Source organism: Exserohilum turcica (assembly GCF_000359705.1).
Source record: "Exserohilum turcica Et28A unplaced genomic scaffold SETTUscaffold_6, whole genome shotgun sequence".
In the NCBI taxonomy this organism is placed as follows: Eukaryota; Fungi; Ascomycota; class Dothideomycetes; order Pleosporales; family Pleosporaceae; genus Exserohilum; species Exserohilum turcicum.
The window spans coordinates 961,422-979,142 of NW_007360277.1; the positions used below are offsets into that span (position 1 = coordinate 961,422).

General features: G+C 46.6%; 7 protein-coding genes across 7 annotated transcripts; 2 read left to right on the forward strand and 5 right to left on the reverse strand.

The window, feature by feature from the left end:
• Window positions 1-1,772: 1,772 nt before the first annotated feature.
• Window positions 1,773-2,518, reverse strand: SETTUDRAFT_55324 (uncharacterized protein; the record flags this gene model as incomplete). The annotated part of the gene is made up of 2 exons (XM_008031327.1): window positions 1,773-2,246; window positions 2,303-2,518. Coding segments are annotated over 2 exons (690 nt in total), but the record flags the coding sequence as incomplete, so codon positions are not given.
• A 1,948-nt stretch (window positions 2,519-4,466) lies between these two features.
• On the reverse strand, window positions 4,467-4,922 carry SETTUDRAFT_96094 (uncharacterized protein; the record flags this gene model as incomplete). Its single annotated transcript, XM_008031536.1, has 1 exon — window positions 4,467-4,922. A coding segment is annotated over one exon (456 nt), but the record flags the coding sequence as incomplete, so codon positions are not given.
• Window positions 4,923-6,215: 1,293 nt separating this feature from the next.
• Window positions 6,216-6,617, reverse strand: SETTUDRAFT_22646 (uncharacterized protein; the record flags this gene model as incomplete). Its single annotated transcript, XM_008031176.1, has 1 exon — window positions 6,216-6,617. One exon carries the CDS (start codon window positions 6,615-6,617, stop codon window positions 6,216-6,218), a length of 402 nt encoding a protein of 133 aa, XP_008029367.1.
• Window positions 6,618-9,088: 2,471 nt separating this feature from the next.
• On the reverse strand, window positions 9,089-9,496 carry SETTUDRAFT_96422 (uncharacterized protein; the record flags this gene model as incomplete). The annotated part of the gene is made up of 1 exon (XM_008031537.1): window positions 9,089-9,496. The coding sequence occupies one exon, from the start codon at window positions 9,494-9,496 to the stop codon at window positions 9,089-9,091; it is 408 nt and encodes a 135-aa protein (XP_008029728.1).
• A 2,002-nt stretch (window positions 9,497-11,498) lies between these two features.
• Window positions 11,499-12,203, forward strand: SETTUDRAFT_156376 (uncharacterized protein; the record flags this gene model as incomplete). The annotated part of the gene is made up of 3 exons (XM_008031538.1): window positions 11,499-11,815; window positions 11,891-11,942; window positions 11,967-12,203. The coding sequence occupies 3 exons, from the start codon at window positions 11,499-11,501 to the stop codon at window positions 12,201-12,203; spliced, it is 606 nt and encodes a 201-aa protein (XP_008029729.1).
• Window positions 12,204-12,492: 289 nt separating this feature from the next.
• SETTUDRAFT_34215 (uncharacterized protein) lies at window positions 12,493-12,843 on the reverse strand (the record flags this gene model as incomplete). The annotated part of the gene is made up of 1 exon (XM_008031260.1): window positions 12,493-12,843. One exon carries the CDS (start codon window positions 12,841-12,843, stop codon window positions 12,493-12,495), a length of 351 nt encoding a protein of 116 aa, XP_008029451.1.
• A 2,129-nt stretch (window positions 12,844-14,972) lies between these two features.
• On the forward strand, window positions 14,973-17,222 carry SETTUDRAFT_22648 (uncharacterized protein; the record flags this gene model as incomplete). Its single annotated transcript, XM_008031177.1, has 5 exons — window positions 14,973-15,038; window positions 15,092-15,251; window positions 15,341-15,647; window positions 16,417-16,510; window positions 16,566-17,222. The coding sequence occupies 5 exons, from the start codon at window positions 14,973-14,975 to the stop codon at window positions 17,220-17,222; spliced, it is 1,284 nt and encodes a 427-aa protein (XP_008029368.1).
• Between the last annotated feature and the right edge of the window lie 499 nt (window positions 17,223-17,721).

Genomic DNA, 17,721 nt, shown 5'->3' on the forward strand with positions numbered 1-17,721 from the left:
AATTGCTCCCTTACGAGTAAGGTCCATCCCCGCGTCGCGCAAACCCCTCCGTACCGCAAAGTCGCCTACGCCTTTCATCACAATTTATTCAAGGACTTTTAGAGGGCGTTAAAAGTCTTAGATTAAGTAATTTATATAAAATAGTTACTAAGGCTAATAGATAATAGTTCTTTTTTAGTAGCTTATTACTCTTTACTCCCTTACCTAATACTATATATTTTACTAATGACTTAGTTATAGAGTAGTGTTAATCTATTTATACTACTTATAGCGCTTATTATAGAGTTACATTATAGTTTTTCTTAAATTACTAGACTATAGGTATAACTAGTAAAAACTCTTTTTATAAAATCTAAGCGTAACTAAAATAGCCTATCTCTTATGTTACACGGGGTTCTGGTGCTGATACTTCTCTAGCTCGATCCGGGTTAGGGCGACTAGGATTCTATGATCGGCTCCGTGAGTATTTGTCTGGCGATGCAGTGGAGTGGTGTGCTTGGTGGAAAAGGGTAACAAAGATTTAACAACTACTAATCTATTCAATAGACTAACAAGTATCAATCTTAGTATAGCAAAGTAACTAGTAAGAAAGTACAATTTGAGTTGACCACAACGAGAATAAATAATGAAACCCGTCCATCCTTATAACCTCATTGCTTCCGGTCCTGACATCTGGTCAGCCTCTGGCATCAGGAGATGTGCTGGCATCTGGAGATGTACTGTCTTGGCGAGATGCCAAGTCACGTGATCATCGCCCCGCGTTGATCCGTTGCCTTTTTGACGTGGACTTCGTGACACCATAACCAACCGTGTCCCTTCCTTCTGTTGTCCTGCGTCAAGGAGAGCATCCTTCTTGTTACCTTGTAACATCTTAGTAGAGGTAGTAAATTCTAGTAGTATTAGCTATATAAAGATATATTAGCGCTATAAAGATATATAAATAAACTTAGTTGCCTCCTCTCTCTTATTACTTAGACTTATAGGCTACGTACTATTATTAGAGTTGTTACGACGATACGCGATGATAAGTTTGCGGCACAGAGGGCTTTGCGTTACGCAGGGAGGTACATTAGGTACGCGTTGATAAGTAGTTAGGTGACTACTTAACGTGCATCCCTTCGTGACGGACATCATGGTGTGCCGGAACTAGCCAATCATTCAGCGAGGGTGGCAGATTTTTGACGAGCTGATTGGTCAGTTCCGGCACACCATGATGTCCGTCACGAAGGGATGCAAGTTACAGTAATAACAGTAGCTCGTGAACAGAGTATCTAATTAAGTCAAGTTAACTAACTAGTTGTAGTGAAACAATATCAGTTTCAATCAGCACCCACATCAGCGTCGTGACAGATACACGGTCTGTCATTGTAGTAACTAGATACGCGGATTAACATCCATCCCTGCGTGGCGCAAATCCGGGCGTGCCGCAAGCAACCAATCAAATCGGGAGAATTGGGAAAAAGGCTTTGATTTAAGATAGCTGATTGGTTACTTGCGCCACGTAGGGATTTGCGTCACTAAGGGATGAACGTTACAATCTACTGTACAACAATTATGTCAAGTAAGTACTGCATATTCCGTATGTTAGAGTTATACGACAGCAGATAGAAGCCATACGCGATACTCAGCTCTTGGATTTGCAAGCGGTGAGAATCAGCAACGACACTAGATTCTTAGCTTCCTCGACTGTGTCCACTACATACACCCGTACATTGCCACACACTCTAACTAGACATCACATAGCCACAGCGAGCCCCAGTAGATTATAGCCCGCACCTCGCCAAGCAGCTTTGCACATCCTGCGCGAGACTCTCAGGAATCAGCCTTCGCAGGTCCTGTAGCCCGTCACTAGCGATAGACGCAGCAGGGCCAAGCGTCGCGTTCACCACCTCTGCGTTGAGGCTAAAGAAGCCCTGTGCTGCTGAGCTCGTACCAGGATTTGCTGAATTCAAAGCCGCCACAAATACTGCCTTTTCGCACCCGTTGTTGAACTGGTAGTGAATGCTTCCTGATGAGAAGACCGTACCCTGATATCTTTCTAGCGTGCCGGCCACCTCCTGGTTCTGCCCTGGTGAAACTAGGCCGTTTTCAAGAAAGCTCCCAAACTGCAGATTAGAACCCTCAACTAAAACTAGAAATTCAGTCGCCCTAGGGTGAATGTGCGGTGTGTTGATTCCGCAGGGCTCGAGAAAGGCAAGCGTCATACTGATGTCGAGATCAGTGACAAAAGGAAAGGTCTCTATATTCTGTGGATAGCACTTCGTCAGCTTCCTCGATAAGAGTGATCTCGACTAATACTAACAGCTGACTTAACTGCACCACCTAGGGCGCCATTCGTAGGCTGAGCGCCGTTGAAGTCGAAGACGATAAGCCTGCGCAAAGCGTCGCCTGTTAAGATACTGCCGCCCTGGACGAGTAGCCGCTGGAAGCGCCTGATTGCAGTTGGAGCAGAGAAAAGGTCGCTAAAGAGCTGCGGAGTTGGATTTTCAGTGGCAGCTGGCTGCGCAGCAGTGCTTGAAACGCAGCTGTTACTATGAGGCTGGCCCCGAACAGCCCCGACTAATGCTAGCGCGGCAAGAGCGCGTGGGATGGAAAGCATATTGCTGTGCTATGGAGATATAACAAAGTGGTTTTATCATGTAGATGGACAGATTAATGTGTACAGGAACCAAGATATAGGGCCCTGCAGGTTATAAACGTAGCTCTAGCCATACTACCAGTACTAGCGTGATACATCGTTCACGTAATTGTAGTCTCTAGCAAGCCTGTTGCGTGCGAGCGAAGAGCCTAGTTTGGCAAGAGCCAAGAACAGCAGCTGGCTGACGAGCCCTGATTCATAGTCTTGTCCTATATTTGGAAGTCTAGACACCCGAAATAGCTGAAATGAACGGTTTATATGTTATGGTACGGACAGGGATTAGAAAGCAGACCTACAAACTTAGGCTACAGTGAGACTAGAGTATATAAGTAACCCCTTTCCTTTAGCATCTGAAATGCTCTCGCCAATCCTCGCAAATGTGCCACAGAATCTAGTAGGGACCTCTCGCAACCAAATAATCCAATTTACTTAAGCCTATAATTAAGCCCTACACGATGTCTACCATCGTATTAACGTATTACCCATCTCTAATAAGTAACTTGCGTCTTAAAGGAAGTGTCTTATATGGCTAATTATACACACAGAACGGACAGCATAATAATGCTACATTTGATCTCAACAAAGCTGTTTCCTGGGTAGATGGCAAAGGTGAGATTCTTTCGTATTTATACAATGCAGTATTGTGCTAATGAGTATAGGGCTCGTTTGGAACAGCAAAGGACCCGGCGGTTTTCGAGAAAGGGTCGATCATTTCGACCTCTGCGAATATGGCGATTCGATGATAGCTCATGTAGCACTTCTTGCAAAGAAGGGAAATGTCGAGTCAACCATAAAGCTTGAAGAAGTACTAGGTATGGATCTGAACAGGCATTTCGCATCCATGAAGTGATAAAAATTATGATATCGCTGAGAGGGCATTGTTTCCGCTAAAGTCATTAGAAGGAGGATTTCTGAGCTGGTATGGTTGCTTAACCAGTTGGAGAGAGGCATGGCGCCGAGTTTAGATACAGCATCTTGTCAGCAGCTTGATATGGCTAGAGTAGTTGTCCGACAATTTAGCGGCGTACAAGAAACGAAAACTGCAAGTGCATCTGAGTGTACCAACATGTCAATACATTTTTGCAACAGGTGCCTTCCATAACAGTCCTGTCTCTTGCTGACGCACCACAAGCATGTTGTCAGCTCGCACTGGTGCGTCAGCCTCTTCACCTTCTCCTTGCAGATTCGCACCTGCTACTTCTGTCACCTCTTCTACCGGTACTGCAGCAGAGTTCTTAGGCTTGCGCCATCGTTTCTTAGGAACCTTAGCAGCTGACACTTTCTCCTCTTTCTCAGCACGCTTGGCTCGTGCCTCTTCAAGGTCCTCGAAGCTCATCACCTTCGCCTTCCCTAAGACAATAGACCTGGTCGATCGCCGAACTTGAGCCTCCTTATTAACCTTCGTCAAGAATTCATTTTGATCTTGAAGAAGCGTCTGCTTTTCAAGGGATATCTGCGCTGCACTCGCGAGCTTCTGCACGCACTTCTGCAGGCGCCGCTCGTCCATTGCATACGCATCTTGTTTGATTAAGTTATGTAAAGACATTACAGCCTCTGTTGTTACTAGCGTTATCGGGGTTACAGGTGCTTGCGCTACTAGTTGGTCTTGTGGAGAAGTAAGCACGTCTTGAGCAGCTGTCTTAGAGGGCGGTTTTGGCGTCTTTCGCAGAACTCTCTCTGGATTGAATGGGAACAAACCACTTGCGGCCCATGCGGCAGTGATATTCCTCCTCGTCATGGCCGTTTCCCTAGCAGGCTTATATATAGAAGTGAAGTGCTCCTTGCTAACAGCTTCTAGCCCTCCCCGACAGAGCCGTTCTACCTCGCCACGATAGGCTGTCTTAAGAGGCCCGAAGACTCCAACATCGCAAGGCTGTAGTTTATGTGAGGTGTGAGACGGCAGGCGGCACATAGTAATATTATTAGCGAAGCAGAATTCTAGGACTTCGAGGGTCTCGTGTGTTCCAAAGCCATCGCAAATTAGGACCCGGGGCTTTCCATTAGCTCGTCCACTTGTTTGAGGATCGAATACACGGGTAAGCCACTCTAGGCTGATCTTCGAGTCATTATATCCATTTTCTGAGTGTCCGTAATGCCAGCCAGGGGTTGAAAAGGTAGTCCAGTTACTTCTATGGGTCGAAGCTGGCCAGATAATAAGAGGGAGCAGCGACCTACCGTCAGCACTGATGCACTCAATAGCAGTTACCTGGGTGCGCTTGACGCCTGCTCCCCTGTAGTCACGGAGGTCATCCTTACTTACCAGGACTTTAACCGAGCCAAGCATGTTCAGCATGACGCCCGTCTCGTCCATATTATATACATTCTCAGGCCGTACCCTTGGATCCTGCAGAACTCCCTTAATAACCTCAAACCAGTGTGTAACCTTAGTATAGATATTCCGCTCATGTCGTTTCCAGTCTATTGCCTTCACTTTCCTCCCTTTTAGTCTAGGGTTGCGTTTCTCAAAGGACCGGGCCCAGTTCTTGCCCGGGAGTTTGATAGGTTTGCCGGTCATCGTCATCGTCCGCCGGCGTGCGAGACTAAAGGCTAGCGAGGGTATATACTTGATTCGGACGGGCTGTCCGAGTTCAGAAATTAGCAAAAGATACTCGACAAGGGCTTTCTCTTCATCTGGGGTAAGATACTGCTGGCTTTGGGCCTTCTCCTTCATAGAGGGTCGTCCGCGCCTGCGGTAGTACCGAGTATGGTACGGAATAGCATCATCCTGCAATGGGGAAGTCCAAGTTGTTGGTGCATCACACGAAATAGTTTATGTTAACATTTGCCTTGATTGGGCCATGTCTACGATCGTGGTGTTGTGAGTACTGCCACTGAGGCCATCACGACAGACACCCACCCTCCCTACCATGCCGCCCAGAACACAAAGGAACTCGCTCTGATGCCAGAAATAGATCAGCACGTGATCAGATTGATCAGATGGATGCTTCGAGAACTGAGCGCCACACTTTGGCCCGATCCGACATAGTATAAACAGGTGCGCTATCTACGTAAGCACACTATTAAAGTTTCAAGCGAACAGAACAGAATCACGGCCATAACTCGGTTAAGTCCGGAACACAACTTTTTCAAAGACAAGACTTTAAATAAATATAGAGATATCTTCTTCTCTCATATTTCTATAGTTTTATCTCTCTGATATATAGAAATCTTGTATATATCGTGCTACGACAGGAGTGTGAAGCCGATCAACCCTAGACTGGCCGATACGGAATAGGCGACAACAGGACCAAATACTTTGCAATATTTCTAGCTGCCCTTCTGAGTTTGTGTAGAATAGCCTTATGAATGAGCGTCTCATTATCGCGGTGCAATACTAGCGATAGCGCGACTTCTAAGATACTAAAATCGCAGATTCTTTGCGGCACGGGGGGATTTACGTGACACCGGGGGGGATGTTACATAGGCTTTCCTAATTTCGGCATGTCTGAACAGCAAAACTTAGCTTAGGAGTTTTGTAGCACAGTATATAAAGATACGCATAAAAACAGTTCAAGTAAATAAGAATCTCAAGTTCTATCTATCGTGACCTCTGTTCATCCGCTCACGCTAACTACATCTACACTTCGCACGCAATCGTAAAGTCGGTAACGTCCACCTGCACGGCCGCATCTTCATTACCGTCTAAATCCACAAAGGTCGCCTCAGCATTGAGAAGAAGCACATTTTTTGCGTCCAAAGGGTTGGAAATGACGCAGAGAATGTTGCCGCTCCCTGCGCTAGGGCTGACAGCCTGCAAAGACGTGGCAAAGATGCGGTCGTCTGCTTGCCCGGCAAACAGCGAGCCTAACGTAAATGCGCCGCCATTGACACTCACAGGCTTTACCTGGTTCTCGCCGGTAATGTCATCGCTCAGCGCGACGTCGAAAGTGAGGCCAGGTGCTGTTGAGCTGGCACGGGACGTAGCTGCGAAGGAGCCGAGAACCTGCACAGCCAACAAGAGCAACAGAGCTGCTTCCATGGTAGTTTATGGGACGTGATGTGGGAACTAAGAATGTAATTTTTGTAACAAGAGCAGACTTCAAGCGTTCAAAAGAGTGGGGAGCAGCTGATGGATGAGTGTTGTGGGCTGGCCAATCCATTATAAAGGGACCTTTTATACCACTCGTGATGGAAGTGCACTGTCCTAGCTTAGTCTGCCCAAGTAGTCTCGCCTCGTAGATGTCCAGGCGTGTCCTTGAATGTGGCGCTTCGTGCACATCGGCGGCGCGCGCTGACGTTGACAATAAATATGTACTTCGTAAGGTCGAGTAAATTAGCGATCAGCAAAAGCCGACTCTTACACTTTGATCTTGAGATACTGCTGAAGTGAACGAACAGATTTAACAGCGGCCAGAGCCATTCGCTCTTTGTTGGCACTGCCGTGCTCTCCTGTACTCGTGCTTGCTTAGTGTAGCAAGAATCAACTCAGAAATGGATCATCGCATTAGCTCTGAGCTCTTTTATTCTCGGACCTCACCTTACCCCTTAGCTAAGTTATGATGATGCAAGCTCTGATCTCGAGTCAGAGGCGCCAGGGATTACTCAGTTCTTCGACACTCGACTGGTGCACGGGCCGCACGATGCAGCCTTGGTAGTCCTGCGTATACCCGGACAGAAGATGTCGCACAAGCAAACCTCAAATCAACTGCACAAAATCAACTGCACAAAAGCGCACAGAAGCCCGTAGCTTGTAACGTTGCCTACCGCAAGATAACAGACCAATAACTAAGGGCCGTACTCTAGGCCAGCACTTCTACCTACGCCTCGTTAGTTTCAGAGCTCGTCTCGGCAGGAGGACTCATTGCAATCTACTCAGACCACTCGTGATGACGCGTAGTAGAACGCCAAAGGCAGTGAGATGATGTAAAGCACGTCACCCCTTGGTGCGTCGAGCTACTAAAGAAAGCGCAGATACTAATTGTAGAGGTGCCGGACGGGCCAACGCCGCGGACGGGCCAACGCCGGATTTTTCCCCAACAATACTATCACAAACTTGAAGCTGTAGAGCTCCACATAAAAGCTATTATCGCGAGAAATTCTAGTATAGTAGTCTGGTAGTAGTATTTATTTGATCTATCTACTGATATTTGACTGGCAGCTTGATGGGGCGGCCTGAACGCGAGCGTGGTGATGGTGGTGCAGCTGATCGATTAGCTCGCTGCGCACCACCACTATGTACTACTACCAATGATAATATTTTTTGATACTGGCTTAGTAGAGCGCTTGGAGCTAGGCTTCTTGCTCATTTGTGAGATTTTGATAGCTTTCTGAAGTCGTTTGTGGGCGGCTTGGTGGGCTATCCGGTGGGCAGCTGCTTCAGCTTTCTGCCTCTCACGATCTAGTTTTGCTTGTGCCCGCGCCCGCCACCGCGCATCTAGTTCTTGAGCTTTAAGTAGCTTTCTCTCCTCTCTAGCTTGAATCGCGATAGCTTTTTGGTGTTGTAACTGCTCATAATCGCGCTGTTTCTACTCATATTGCTGGCGAGCTTCTCGTACCTTCCGTGGAGACCAGAAAGTAGCTCCACTATGATAATCGTCGGATAGCTCGAGTGTACCAGGCTGGATACGCTCCTTCCGCTGTCTCTCATCGATGAGAGCTGCCCGGAGCTGCTCGTTTTCTCGTTGAAGGAACGCTGTATCGGCGGATAGTTTCATCATGATTCTATTAAGTGCTGAGATTGGTCTGTTGCTTGTAGATTGATTGAGTAGCTGCCGAATCGTTCCCTGGACTGAATGGTGAGAGTCCAGTAGCTCTAAAAGCATGGAGAATTGATAATTCCTTGAACGCTGTACACCAAGCTCTCCAGAATATTGGGAAGAAATGAGATTTAGTGAATGGTATCAGCCCTTGGCTAGTATCGGTGAAGTTTGATAGCTCGTTCGAGTATGCAGTGGATAGTGGCTTAAACAATCCAATATCGAGCGGCTGCAGCGTATGCGTCGAGTGCGGCGGGAAGATAGCTAATAGCATTTTATTCTAATCACAATAGTCAATGAAATCCATCGTTATATGACTATAGTACCTATCCATGATGAGTAATCGGTATGAAGACCGAGCTTTTAGCTTAGTGGCTAGATCGAACACTTGTTTGAGCCATTGGAGACCGATATTATCATTCGACCAGCCAGTGGCTGATGCGGTGATATACACAGTATGAATATCTGGATCAAAACCTTAGAGCCATAAGTTCTGGATAGAGCTGGATTTGCTGGAGTAGATGATGCTTGGATCTAGATACGATCCATCCGCGCAGATACACGCAATCAGCGTAATCCATTCGTGATTACCATCTTGAATATTTGATCTTTTCAATTTGGACTTGAGAGCAGCTTTAGAAAAGATTCGGACTGAACGGGACTGTACTCCAATCATGAAGCCCTTTTCATCCATATTATACATATGTCGCGGCTCTACTTTATATTGATTAAATTTGTAGCGTGGAAGCTCGAATTAGAGCTGGTATTTCTTTTCTAAATCAGCTCGGCGCCGGCTACGATCGATTGGTGTGGTGCGCTTAAGTATAACAAGATGCGAGTTGCGATGAACAAAGCGATCAACCCAGTGGTATCCGAGCTGCTTCTGAGCTAGCTGCGACGCGATATTTCGAATGATACTCCGTGTGGGTGGTAGGCCTCGCTTAGTGAGTCTATCAATATAATCGATAAGCTCAGCTTCATGTTGTGGGTGGACTGCCTGCTGGTTCTGTGCAGCTGCTTGTCTAGAGCCAGAAATACCTCGGTGGCGGCGGCTCAGCGTTCCTGGATCAACACCATATTTTTTCGCGATTTGAGAATATACAAGCTTCTCATTAGGCTTTAAAGCGTTAATAGCAGCAAGCGCAGCGTCAATTGATTGCATTGTGGTCACGTTATGGGTGGTTGAAGTGGATAGAATAATTTGTGTCGGAGGACGTAATCCGGCGTTGGCCCGTCCGGCACCTCTAAGCGCAGTAAATACGTTACTGTAGTTATCGTCCAGTTGTCTACCTCTAGGTAACGCTGTAGGGACTGTGGCGGAGGTGAGAGGAGTCAATCAGCTGCCCGACAGTATGCATTTGTACAAACGTCCCGACCGCGAGAATCGGAGCACTCGGGCCGGTGTCGCCACTAGATAAATGCATGTGATATTTGGCAGGCATAAACAGGGGGCTTGGTTCGTAGATTGCGATACTAAGGCGACAAAACCACAAAACATGTTGTTAAGAATTGCAAACGTCTTTCCCACTTTTCCGCTAGTACCACAGTTCTGCTCCTAGATCGAGATGATATTTGTGAAGGGTACCAGCACTTGCATATGTGAGATCGTTCGGTCGATTGGCTCCAGGTCGTTCTTCTAGCAGTGAGAACAGGGCTGAGCAAGATCGCTCTCCAGGACGCAGTATGAGCTTGTAGTATCCTACTTCTAGCTCTCTATTGGAATTCTCTAGTGAAGGAAAACTCCTTGAGCGTCTTTTCGCCATAACATGTAGACTAGTCGTCCCAGGCAGCTGACAACACAAGTTCACTGGACATTGCAACGCACCATATTAGGAGTGAGATATCGGCCTTCGCGACATCCAAGCAGCAGCTGATCAATTCCTAGCTTCGTCATTGCAGATGAATTGCTATGCGGCTGTGTCACACGCTTTGCTCTCCTTGACTACTGCCCGGTCAACAACCTGCATTCAGCAGTTTCCCAGACAGCACCACTAGCCTGTCGGTGTTATTGGCTTTATGGGCAAAGATCCCAAGACATTTGTTGCGCGCATGAATGCAATACCAAGCTAAATCCACTCGCATTGCTATGCTCCACACGCTAGGTAGAATGAGCGTGGGGCAACTAGCCTTACTCTCGACATCTCGGCCACCAACGATGTCACAGGCGAGAGCCTAGTTCAACCCTTGCGTGTCAATGAAGTCATCTCAACTTTTCCAGAGGCTGAGCAAGGTGGCATAAATCACTCTCAACTGACCTGGTCTAGTGGGGCACCTTGCCAGGGCGCTAGGATTTGCGACAACTGCAGTGACTTGTTGCATGCTACTTACCTTTGATACGCAACCATTTCTACTAATGCACGGACTTCGTACGGAAGGATGATGCAGAGTACGTCATCTACTGTGGCACAGTTGAGTACTGAACCAGCCTTGCCATATGGCTGCCTATACTTAGTTGCATCATGAGACGCCATCACCCTAAGTTTGCGAATCCCCTGACTAATGCGTAAGCAATTGATCATGCATTGCACTCATCTAAAACGGGTAGATACGCCTTGTCGCAGAACGCAATGACCATGTACTTCGTAGATAAGAGGTCGAGTTGCCATACGCATTGGAATCAAAATACTCTTTCAAACGACCAAAACTTTGCTCATTATATGTATTTGCTAACAGTTGTTGAAGCCGCTATTCAAATCTTGCATCTCGATTACATACTGTGGTATAGTATCACGTGACTAGCTCGTAGTATATATTACGATTTTCTTTCGTACGTAGATAGGCACCTTCTCCAATCAATCCTTTGCAACGATCAAATATCAGCTTATTTCTATCTAATCGATTGCGGGTCACCCCTCTGATCTTTTGAGCTCGATCACGTATCGTGCCACAATACCTATTTTTAAAACAGCCTCACGCAACTAGGTATGCCCATCTACACTATTTAAATATCAGCTTAAGGTGCTAGGTAACATCGACTAATCCTTTTCATCCAGGGTTTCAATCAACTCCATCGCGCTACCGTTTCCTACGACATGCCACTTCTTCGCTACATGATGCGATTCTCATCAAACAAAGAATTGCACAAAACAAATAGCACGGATAGCAAATCCAAGGGAGCAAGATCCAACACGAGATGGCTTCAAAGAGTAAAGAAGAGAATAGCCATGAGCTTCACGACTTGTGACCAAGAAACTGTGGATATCCACCGAGATGTGGAAGACGTAAAGAACCAACTTCCCCCTCTTCCCTTTGCATTGCCTACATCCCACAAGGAATTTGTCCACTGTGTGCCGCCTAATGCACCTACATACCGTAAATTCAACGTCTTCACCGCTGGCAGCATAGAAATGGGTAATGCTGTCCAATGGCAGAAGCACATGACGACCCTACTCTCTCACCTCCCTAATACCGTCTGCAATCCACGCCGGGGCAAATGGAACCTCAAAACCACGCCGCTCGCGCGCGACGAGAATTTACCGACGTAGGTGGAGTGGAAGCTGGCCGTGCTTGAGCAGGTGGACGTCATCTGTTTCTTCTTCGACGTCATGATCAAGAGCCCTGTCTCGCTGCTCGAGCTGGGCCTCTGGGCGGGATCGGGTAAGGTCGTCGTGTGCTACGGCGAAGAGCACTAGAAAGGCGGTAACGTGGAGCTGACGTGTCGTCGTTACGATATCCCCTTTGTTAAGTCGTTCGCTGAGCTCGTACCCGCGGTCGAGAAGATGCTGGTGGAGAAGAGAATGGTGCTCGATGATAAGGGTGATTTGGCTGGAGAGAACGTGCACCTTGGTAAGGAAAAGCCTAAGAAGTGGGCGCAGTTGGAGGCAGAGAATGCAGATTTGCAGAAGCGGATCGATGAGCTTCAGGATTAGCTTATGAAGAGTCTGTCTTGGCTAAAAGACTTCAACAGGCGCTAAAAAGGGAGGACCATACTAGGCAATGTGAGTGTATAGATAATAAAGAATTCACATGTGGGCTATCGATTCACTGAAGAGATAACACGCACAAAGAAATCCAAAGACGGATTGATGAGACGCGAAAAACCGCAACGAAGTTTTTGATCTTTGGATTCACGAGTCAAAACCAGACTTTTGTAACCTGACATCACAATTACAGCTTATATTGAGATTCATGTAAGAAATTAGAGACATTTCCGCCATCTCATACCTTTCTCTTCTTTGGTACCTCATACGCCTCGTCTGTGACTTCCCTGCCTCTCTTCATCGTCTTGACATCTTCTTGGCCAGCATCCTTCTCATCGCTGTCCTTGTTTCGATTCCGCAACATCCGCTTTAGTATTTGTGTCAAGTTTTGCGCGCACCTTAGCGTGTCTGGGTGCTCATTCCCGAGCGCCTTCTCGTGTCCTGCCAGCAGCTGTCTGAAGAGTGCCTCTGCCTCCTTGTAGTTGCGTTGGTTGACCAATACTCCTGCAAAGTCGTCCATGGTTCTCAGCGTGTCTAGCTGCTCAGGCCCGAATGTGTTCTTGTATCCTTCCAGGGCTGATTCGTACATCGATTCCGCCTCTTTGTGCTTACCTTGTTTAGTGAGCAATTACGCCAACATGCTTATGACATTTATCGGCAGCTCTACGGGCAGGGGAGGGATCAGATGCTCTCTCAACCTATCTAGCTGTGTGCGCATCTCTTGCTACATGACTAGATTCAGTGTAGTATCGCGGGGTTCTGCGTGGTGGAACGTCGTTAGCGTAGCATTGGTGTCTACGCCATTTCTATCTCCATAATTCATTAAAGCAAGTTCTGGCATATTGATATTAAGAAAAGGAATCTGCCGTATGGTGGGAGGAAAGAAGTCCAATGTTGGAGCGTTGCAAATGACAAAGTTTTGGAGTACGGAGAGCCTTTGCGAGACCTTCAGTCTATTTATGCAAACAAATACTATGACCCAGGCATTCTTTCCCATAGATTAGACCCCAATTTTAACCCTGAATAGTTCATACTGCATCAAAAAGACGCGTAATGTAGGATTTACGCCCCTGTTTCTCGGAGATGTTGCATATATGTAACCTAGCGCGCTCTCGTCTATGCATATAAGTCCAGGAACTGCTAAAAATAAGCTGTTGGCTGAGTAGCTGGCTTTGAAGGCTGCAAAGGAATAAGATACATCTGCGTAATGATCGATTTAGGATGACAAGCCTAAGGACCGGTCGGCTATTGCCTTGCTGTCGCGAAGGCTAATTCTAAACTCTAGCAGAAACTTGAAGTCTGTCTACTCGTCTCATGCGTTCTATGCATTCATATATGATACCACAAATGCGCGGGTGGTCTCATTTGGATCCGATTTTGCCACCAAGCAAAGACTGGGAGACAGTGGACTGGACGGTTCGCAACCCCCTTAAAAATACAAGCTTTGGTGCACTTCCCAGCCCCCATCGTCTCACGGGGGCAGTTATTCCAGTACTTCCTCGCATACAACGGTACAGTGACGGACAAGGCCAAGGCATGACCGCAAACGGTACCGGGTTTGTGTTACCGAAGGCCAACCTGTCTCGAAAACTGCAGTGCCTGGTTTGAAACCATGGATAATAAGTTCGTCATTCAGCAATCACACGTTCTACTTTTTTCTACTAGTCCGTCTTATGATTACAGTGCCTTGGTATATCACTCAGACGGTAGGTTTACCAATGGCTTCCGTCGAGTGTTCATGCATTTCTGCATGAACGCAACTACGCGGCTATCAGCACTCGCATGAGGCACATTGCAGGCTGGAGGCCACGTCATGTCGACGTTGAGGTTCATGCCGTACTCGAAGGGGAAGGTGACCGTCAGCATATCAGGTGTAATCACGCTTCCGAAGGTTTCATCTGCCTGTCTACATAAGCGCTGCCCTTCAATGTCGTTTCCTGGAAGGGTACAGTGATCAAGGCTGTACAATCTAATATGGTAGTTCGTCCGAATTGCGTTTAGAACGTTCTACCCTCTACGCAGACGACGTTGTCCTTCAATTTATGTACTGAAACCATGCATAAACTGTCATATGAGAAGGAGAATATACCAAAAGCGTCTAAAGTATTTGGAATTCACTGTATGATGCTACGGACGGAGATAGAGTGAGAAAAGGATAATCTGGTTTTCTATTGCCAAACAGAAGCGCTGGCAGCACCACAATAACGTACACGTGACATCGCAACCCATACTGACGATTCATCGCCCCATATGAGAAATGATATAACCGGTAATTTTACGAATACACCCTGCGATACCTGACATTCTTATACAATTCCCCTCGTGCAACAAGGAAACGCAATCAATCAGCTAAGCAATGAACTTGTTTCAGATTGGGAATTTTGCAGACAGATCCGTAAATACCAGCAATTTAGTAGTGGTGCCTGAAACTTGTCCAGAAGGCGAAAGAACGGAGAAGATTTAATTACCACGAATCCGCTCTGATATAACGAACGCGTGAGCATGCATGCAACGCATAAATTCCGGAATTTCGCTAGGCTCTGGAGCATTGAGGCGTAGGTATTGCTACATAACTGGAGATGAGCAAAAAGGGGGTATAAAGGATACTCTAAACGCAATTTTCCAGGGTAGATATTTTCTCTCTTCCTCTCTTCAATCTTCCTCACTTTCGGCTACTAAAAATATCCGCAAAAACTCATGAGGAGTTTTCTATACACTATGGAAGACGATGAAGAACTCGTGGCGAGTGATTCAGCGACTATCGAAGACGATAGTTTCAATTTTGTATGTTTTTATATCAATCGTAACCTAAAAATATTTGTTGCTGATCATGCTAGATTCCTGAAGAGAATTGCGGAGCGTCAGCTGGCGCAGAAGAGCCTGAACATGGCTCACCTTCAAATCGATTAGCCTTTCACGACAAAATCACTCATGAAAACGAGCAAACAGAAGTTCAGTCATCTAATACAACCAAGGCAATTGCAAGCAATGATCGCGGTATGTGTGCTCAAATGATCGAATTCCTTGATTAATTGCCAAAGTTACAACAGAACGGCGTCTGGATGCAGGTCCTGACATATCTATAGCATACGAACGCAAGGAAATGGCAGACTTAGGACACGGCGTCTTGAAAGACCCAACAGAATCAGGTCACAATTACAGTGGCGATGGTAGTCAAGTCCAAACTCCGGCGCCAAAGTCTCTACAAAAAAGGAAACATCCAGAGATTTGGAAGGAGGGAAGAGACAAGGACAGCGACGGGGAAATGGTCGACAGATATAAGCCCTGTAACGATGACGGACGCGAGAAGAAGAGAACACGACCCACTCTTGAACAGAATGGGCGTGTAACGAGAAGCAACGTGCTTAACGATGAGAGGGTCGATTTACATCAGTAGCGATCACTTCGTTCCGGGTCAGCGGCCAGCCCCAGAAAGCTTACTCACCTGCTATTCCCTTCTTATTCTCTTGCTCCCTTACCTTCGATGTCTTTCCTTGCTTTTATTCTTTTTGTTTAGTCTTTGCTCTTTGCTTTCTGCTCACGAATTGGCAAGTGACTGATATTTCCCCACCTCAAATAGTTAGACCATTTTGTTCATTTAGTTGTTCAGTCGCTACAACTGCGTGAATTCGTCCTCACACTCTATCGTTTTTAGTCTAGTGTACAACCCAACTCGGTGGCTACCCAATATTCATTCAAAGCTTTGCGTTTTTGCAAACTTTTGAAGATCGGTATGGCATAGCGTTAATGTAAGTAGTGGAAAGAGCTTGAGACAATTCCAAGTTTCAGCAATTCTTGTTGAGGGCTACGGGAAACTTTCCATGCGATACCTTCTGCTTATTTGATGGGCTTGAGTATGGATTATTCAATCCAGAATTACGACATTCATTTGCATGTCCCAACAAAGGCCCATTACTATTAAGGCAGGTGCAAGTATTTGTATAAGGGAAGTGTTGATTAGGACTTTGCACAGAGACATGTACAGCTTAGAAGCGCCGGGATATCCTATTGAGAACGTTAAACCACCTAAGGTAGATCCGTTAGTAGTGTCACGGTACCCGTGCATTTACTGGATTGACCATCTGTACGACTCAAAGCCCGCGTCTCTGAAAAATAGGGTGGATAATGTGCAAATTCTAAGCACAGCTAAAAAGTTTCTTAGAGAGGAGTATCTCTACTGGCTAGAGGGGCTTAATCTGTGTAAGAGCATAGGGAAAGGCGTCCTCTCGATGGAGAAGTTATGGTCACTAGTGCAGGTGCGCCGCATAAGATAACATGCCTTTGGTTTAGCCTTGATGCTAACGCTAGTAGGAGATGTGCGAACAAGAGAGACCTGCTCAGCTTGTGCAAGACGCACGGCGGTTTATTATGTACCACAAAGGGGCAATTGAGGGCTACCCTCTTCAGACCTATGCATCCGCACTCATATTCAGCCCTACAGGTAGTCTAATCAGACAGCTGTTCCAGCATGAAGAGCCAGAAGCAATCAGTATCAGGCCGACTCTAAGCGAGGGGTGGAGCGCGTGTCTGCAGACGCTCGAGGGCCATAGCAGTTATGTCAACTCAGTGGCCTTCTCGCACGACTCGACGCGGCTGGCATCGGCGTCCGACGACAGCACCGTCAAGATCTGGGATGCGAGCAGCGGCGCGTGTCTGCAGACGCTCGACGTTGGCAAACCCCTTGACAGTTTATCCTTTGATCCTACTAGCTCTCACCTCTATACCGAGATAGGCACTATTGATATTCAGAGCTTAGAGACTTCTATCAGGACGGATATCGCAGAACCTGCGCGCCCCTTACATGTAGGCACTGGCTTTAGCTCAGACGGTATATGGGTTCAGCATACTGGCAACAAGATGTTATGGGTACCATCCGAGTATCGACCATCACACTCGTCTGTGAGTGGAACTATGGTTGGTGTAGGTGTTGGGTCTGGAAGAGTGTGGATTTGTAGTATAGACCTTTGAATTAGGTCAGTTGTATATATATGTCGCATTAACGCAAAGATCTGCTCTACTTTCCTTCATCTCTTTCTCTTTAATCCTCTTTGTGTTAGAGAGAGACGGGGATGCACACGAATATATAGTCTTTGCATTAGCGCCTAGAAGCTTCTAGGGCTGTTAGAGCGGGTAGATGTTGTTATATTAGTTACGTCAGTAGATGAATCTAGGATAGTTCTTGGTGTTTCTTAACTTCTTTCACTAGAGAAGTGTGACGATACCTGGCTCAGCTCCACCTAGGCCACCACGTGCCCAAAAAGGTGCAGTATACTGCATTGGTAGTATCTGGAGCTGAATAGTATATACGTATGACAAGAAGTCACGAGTAACTATGGATGGATAGCAGGGCCTTAGGGCATGTAATTAGGTACAATGCAAGTTAATTAAGCATGTTGGCTTGCACGCTTCTAGAAGTTACTAGCACGCGCCACAGGTATTTTTAGCACCTGAGTGCTATAGGCATAGC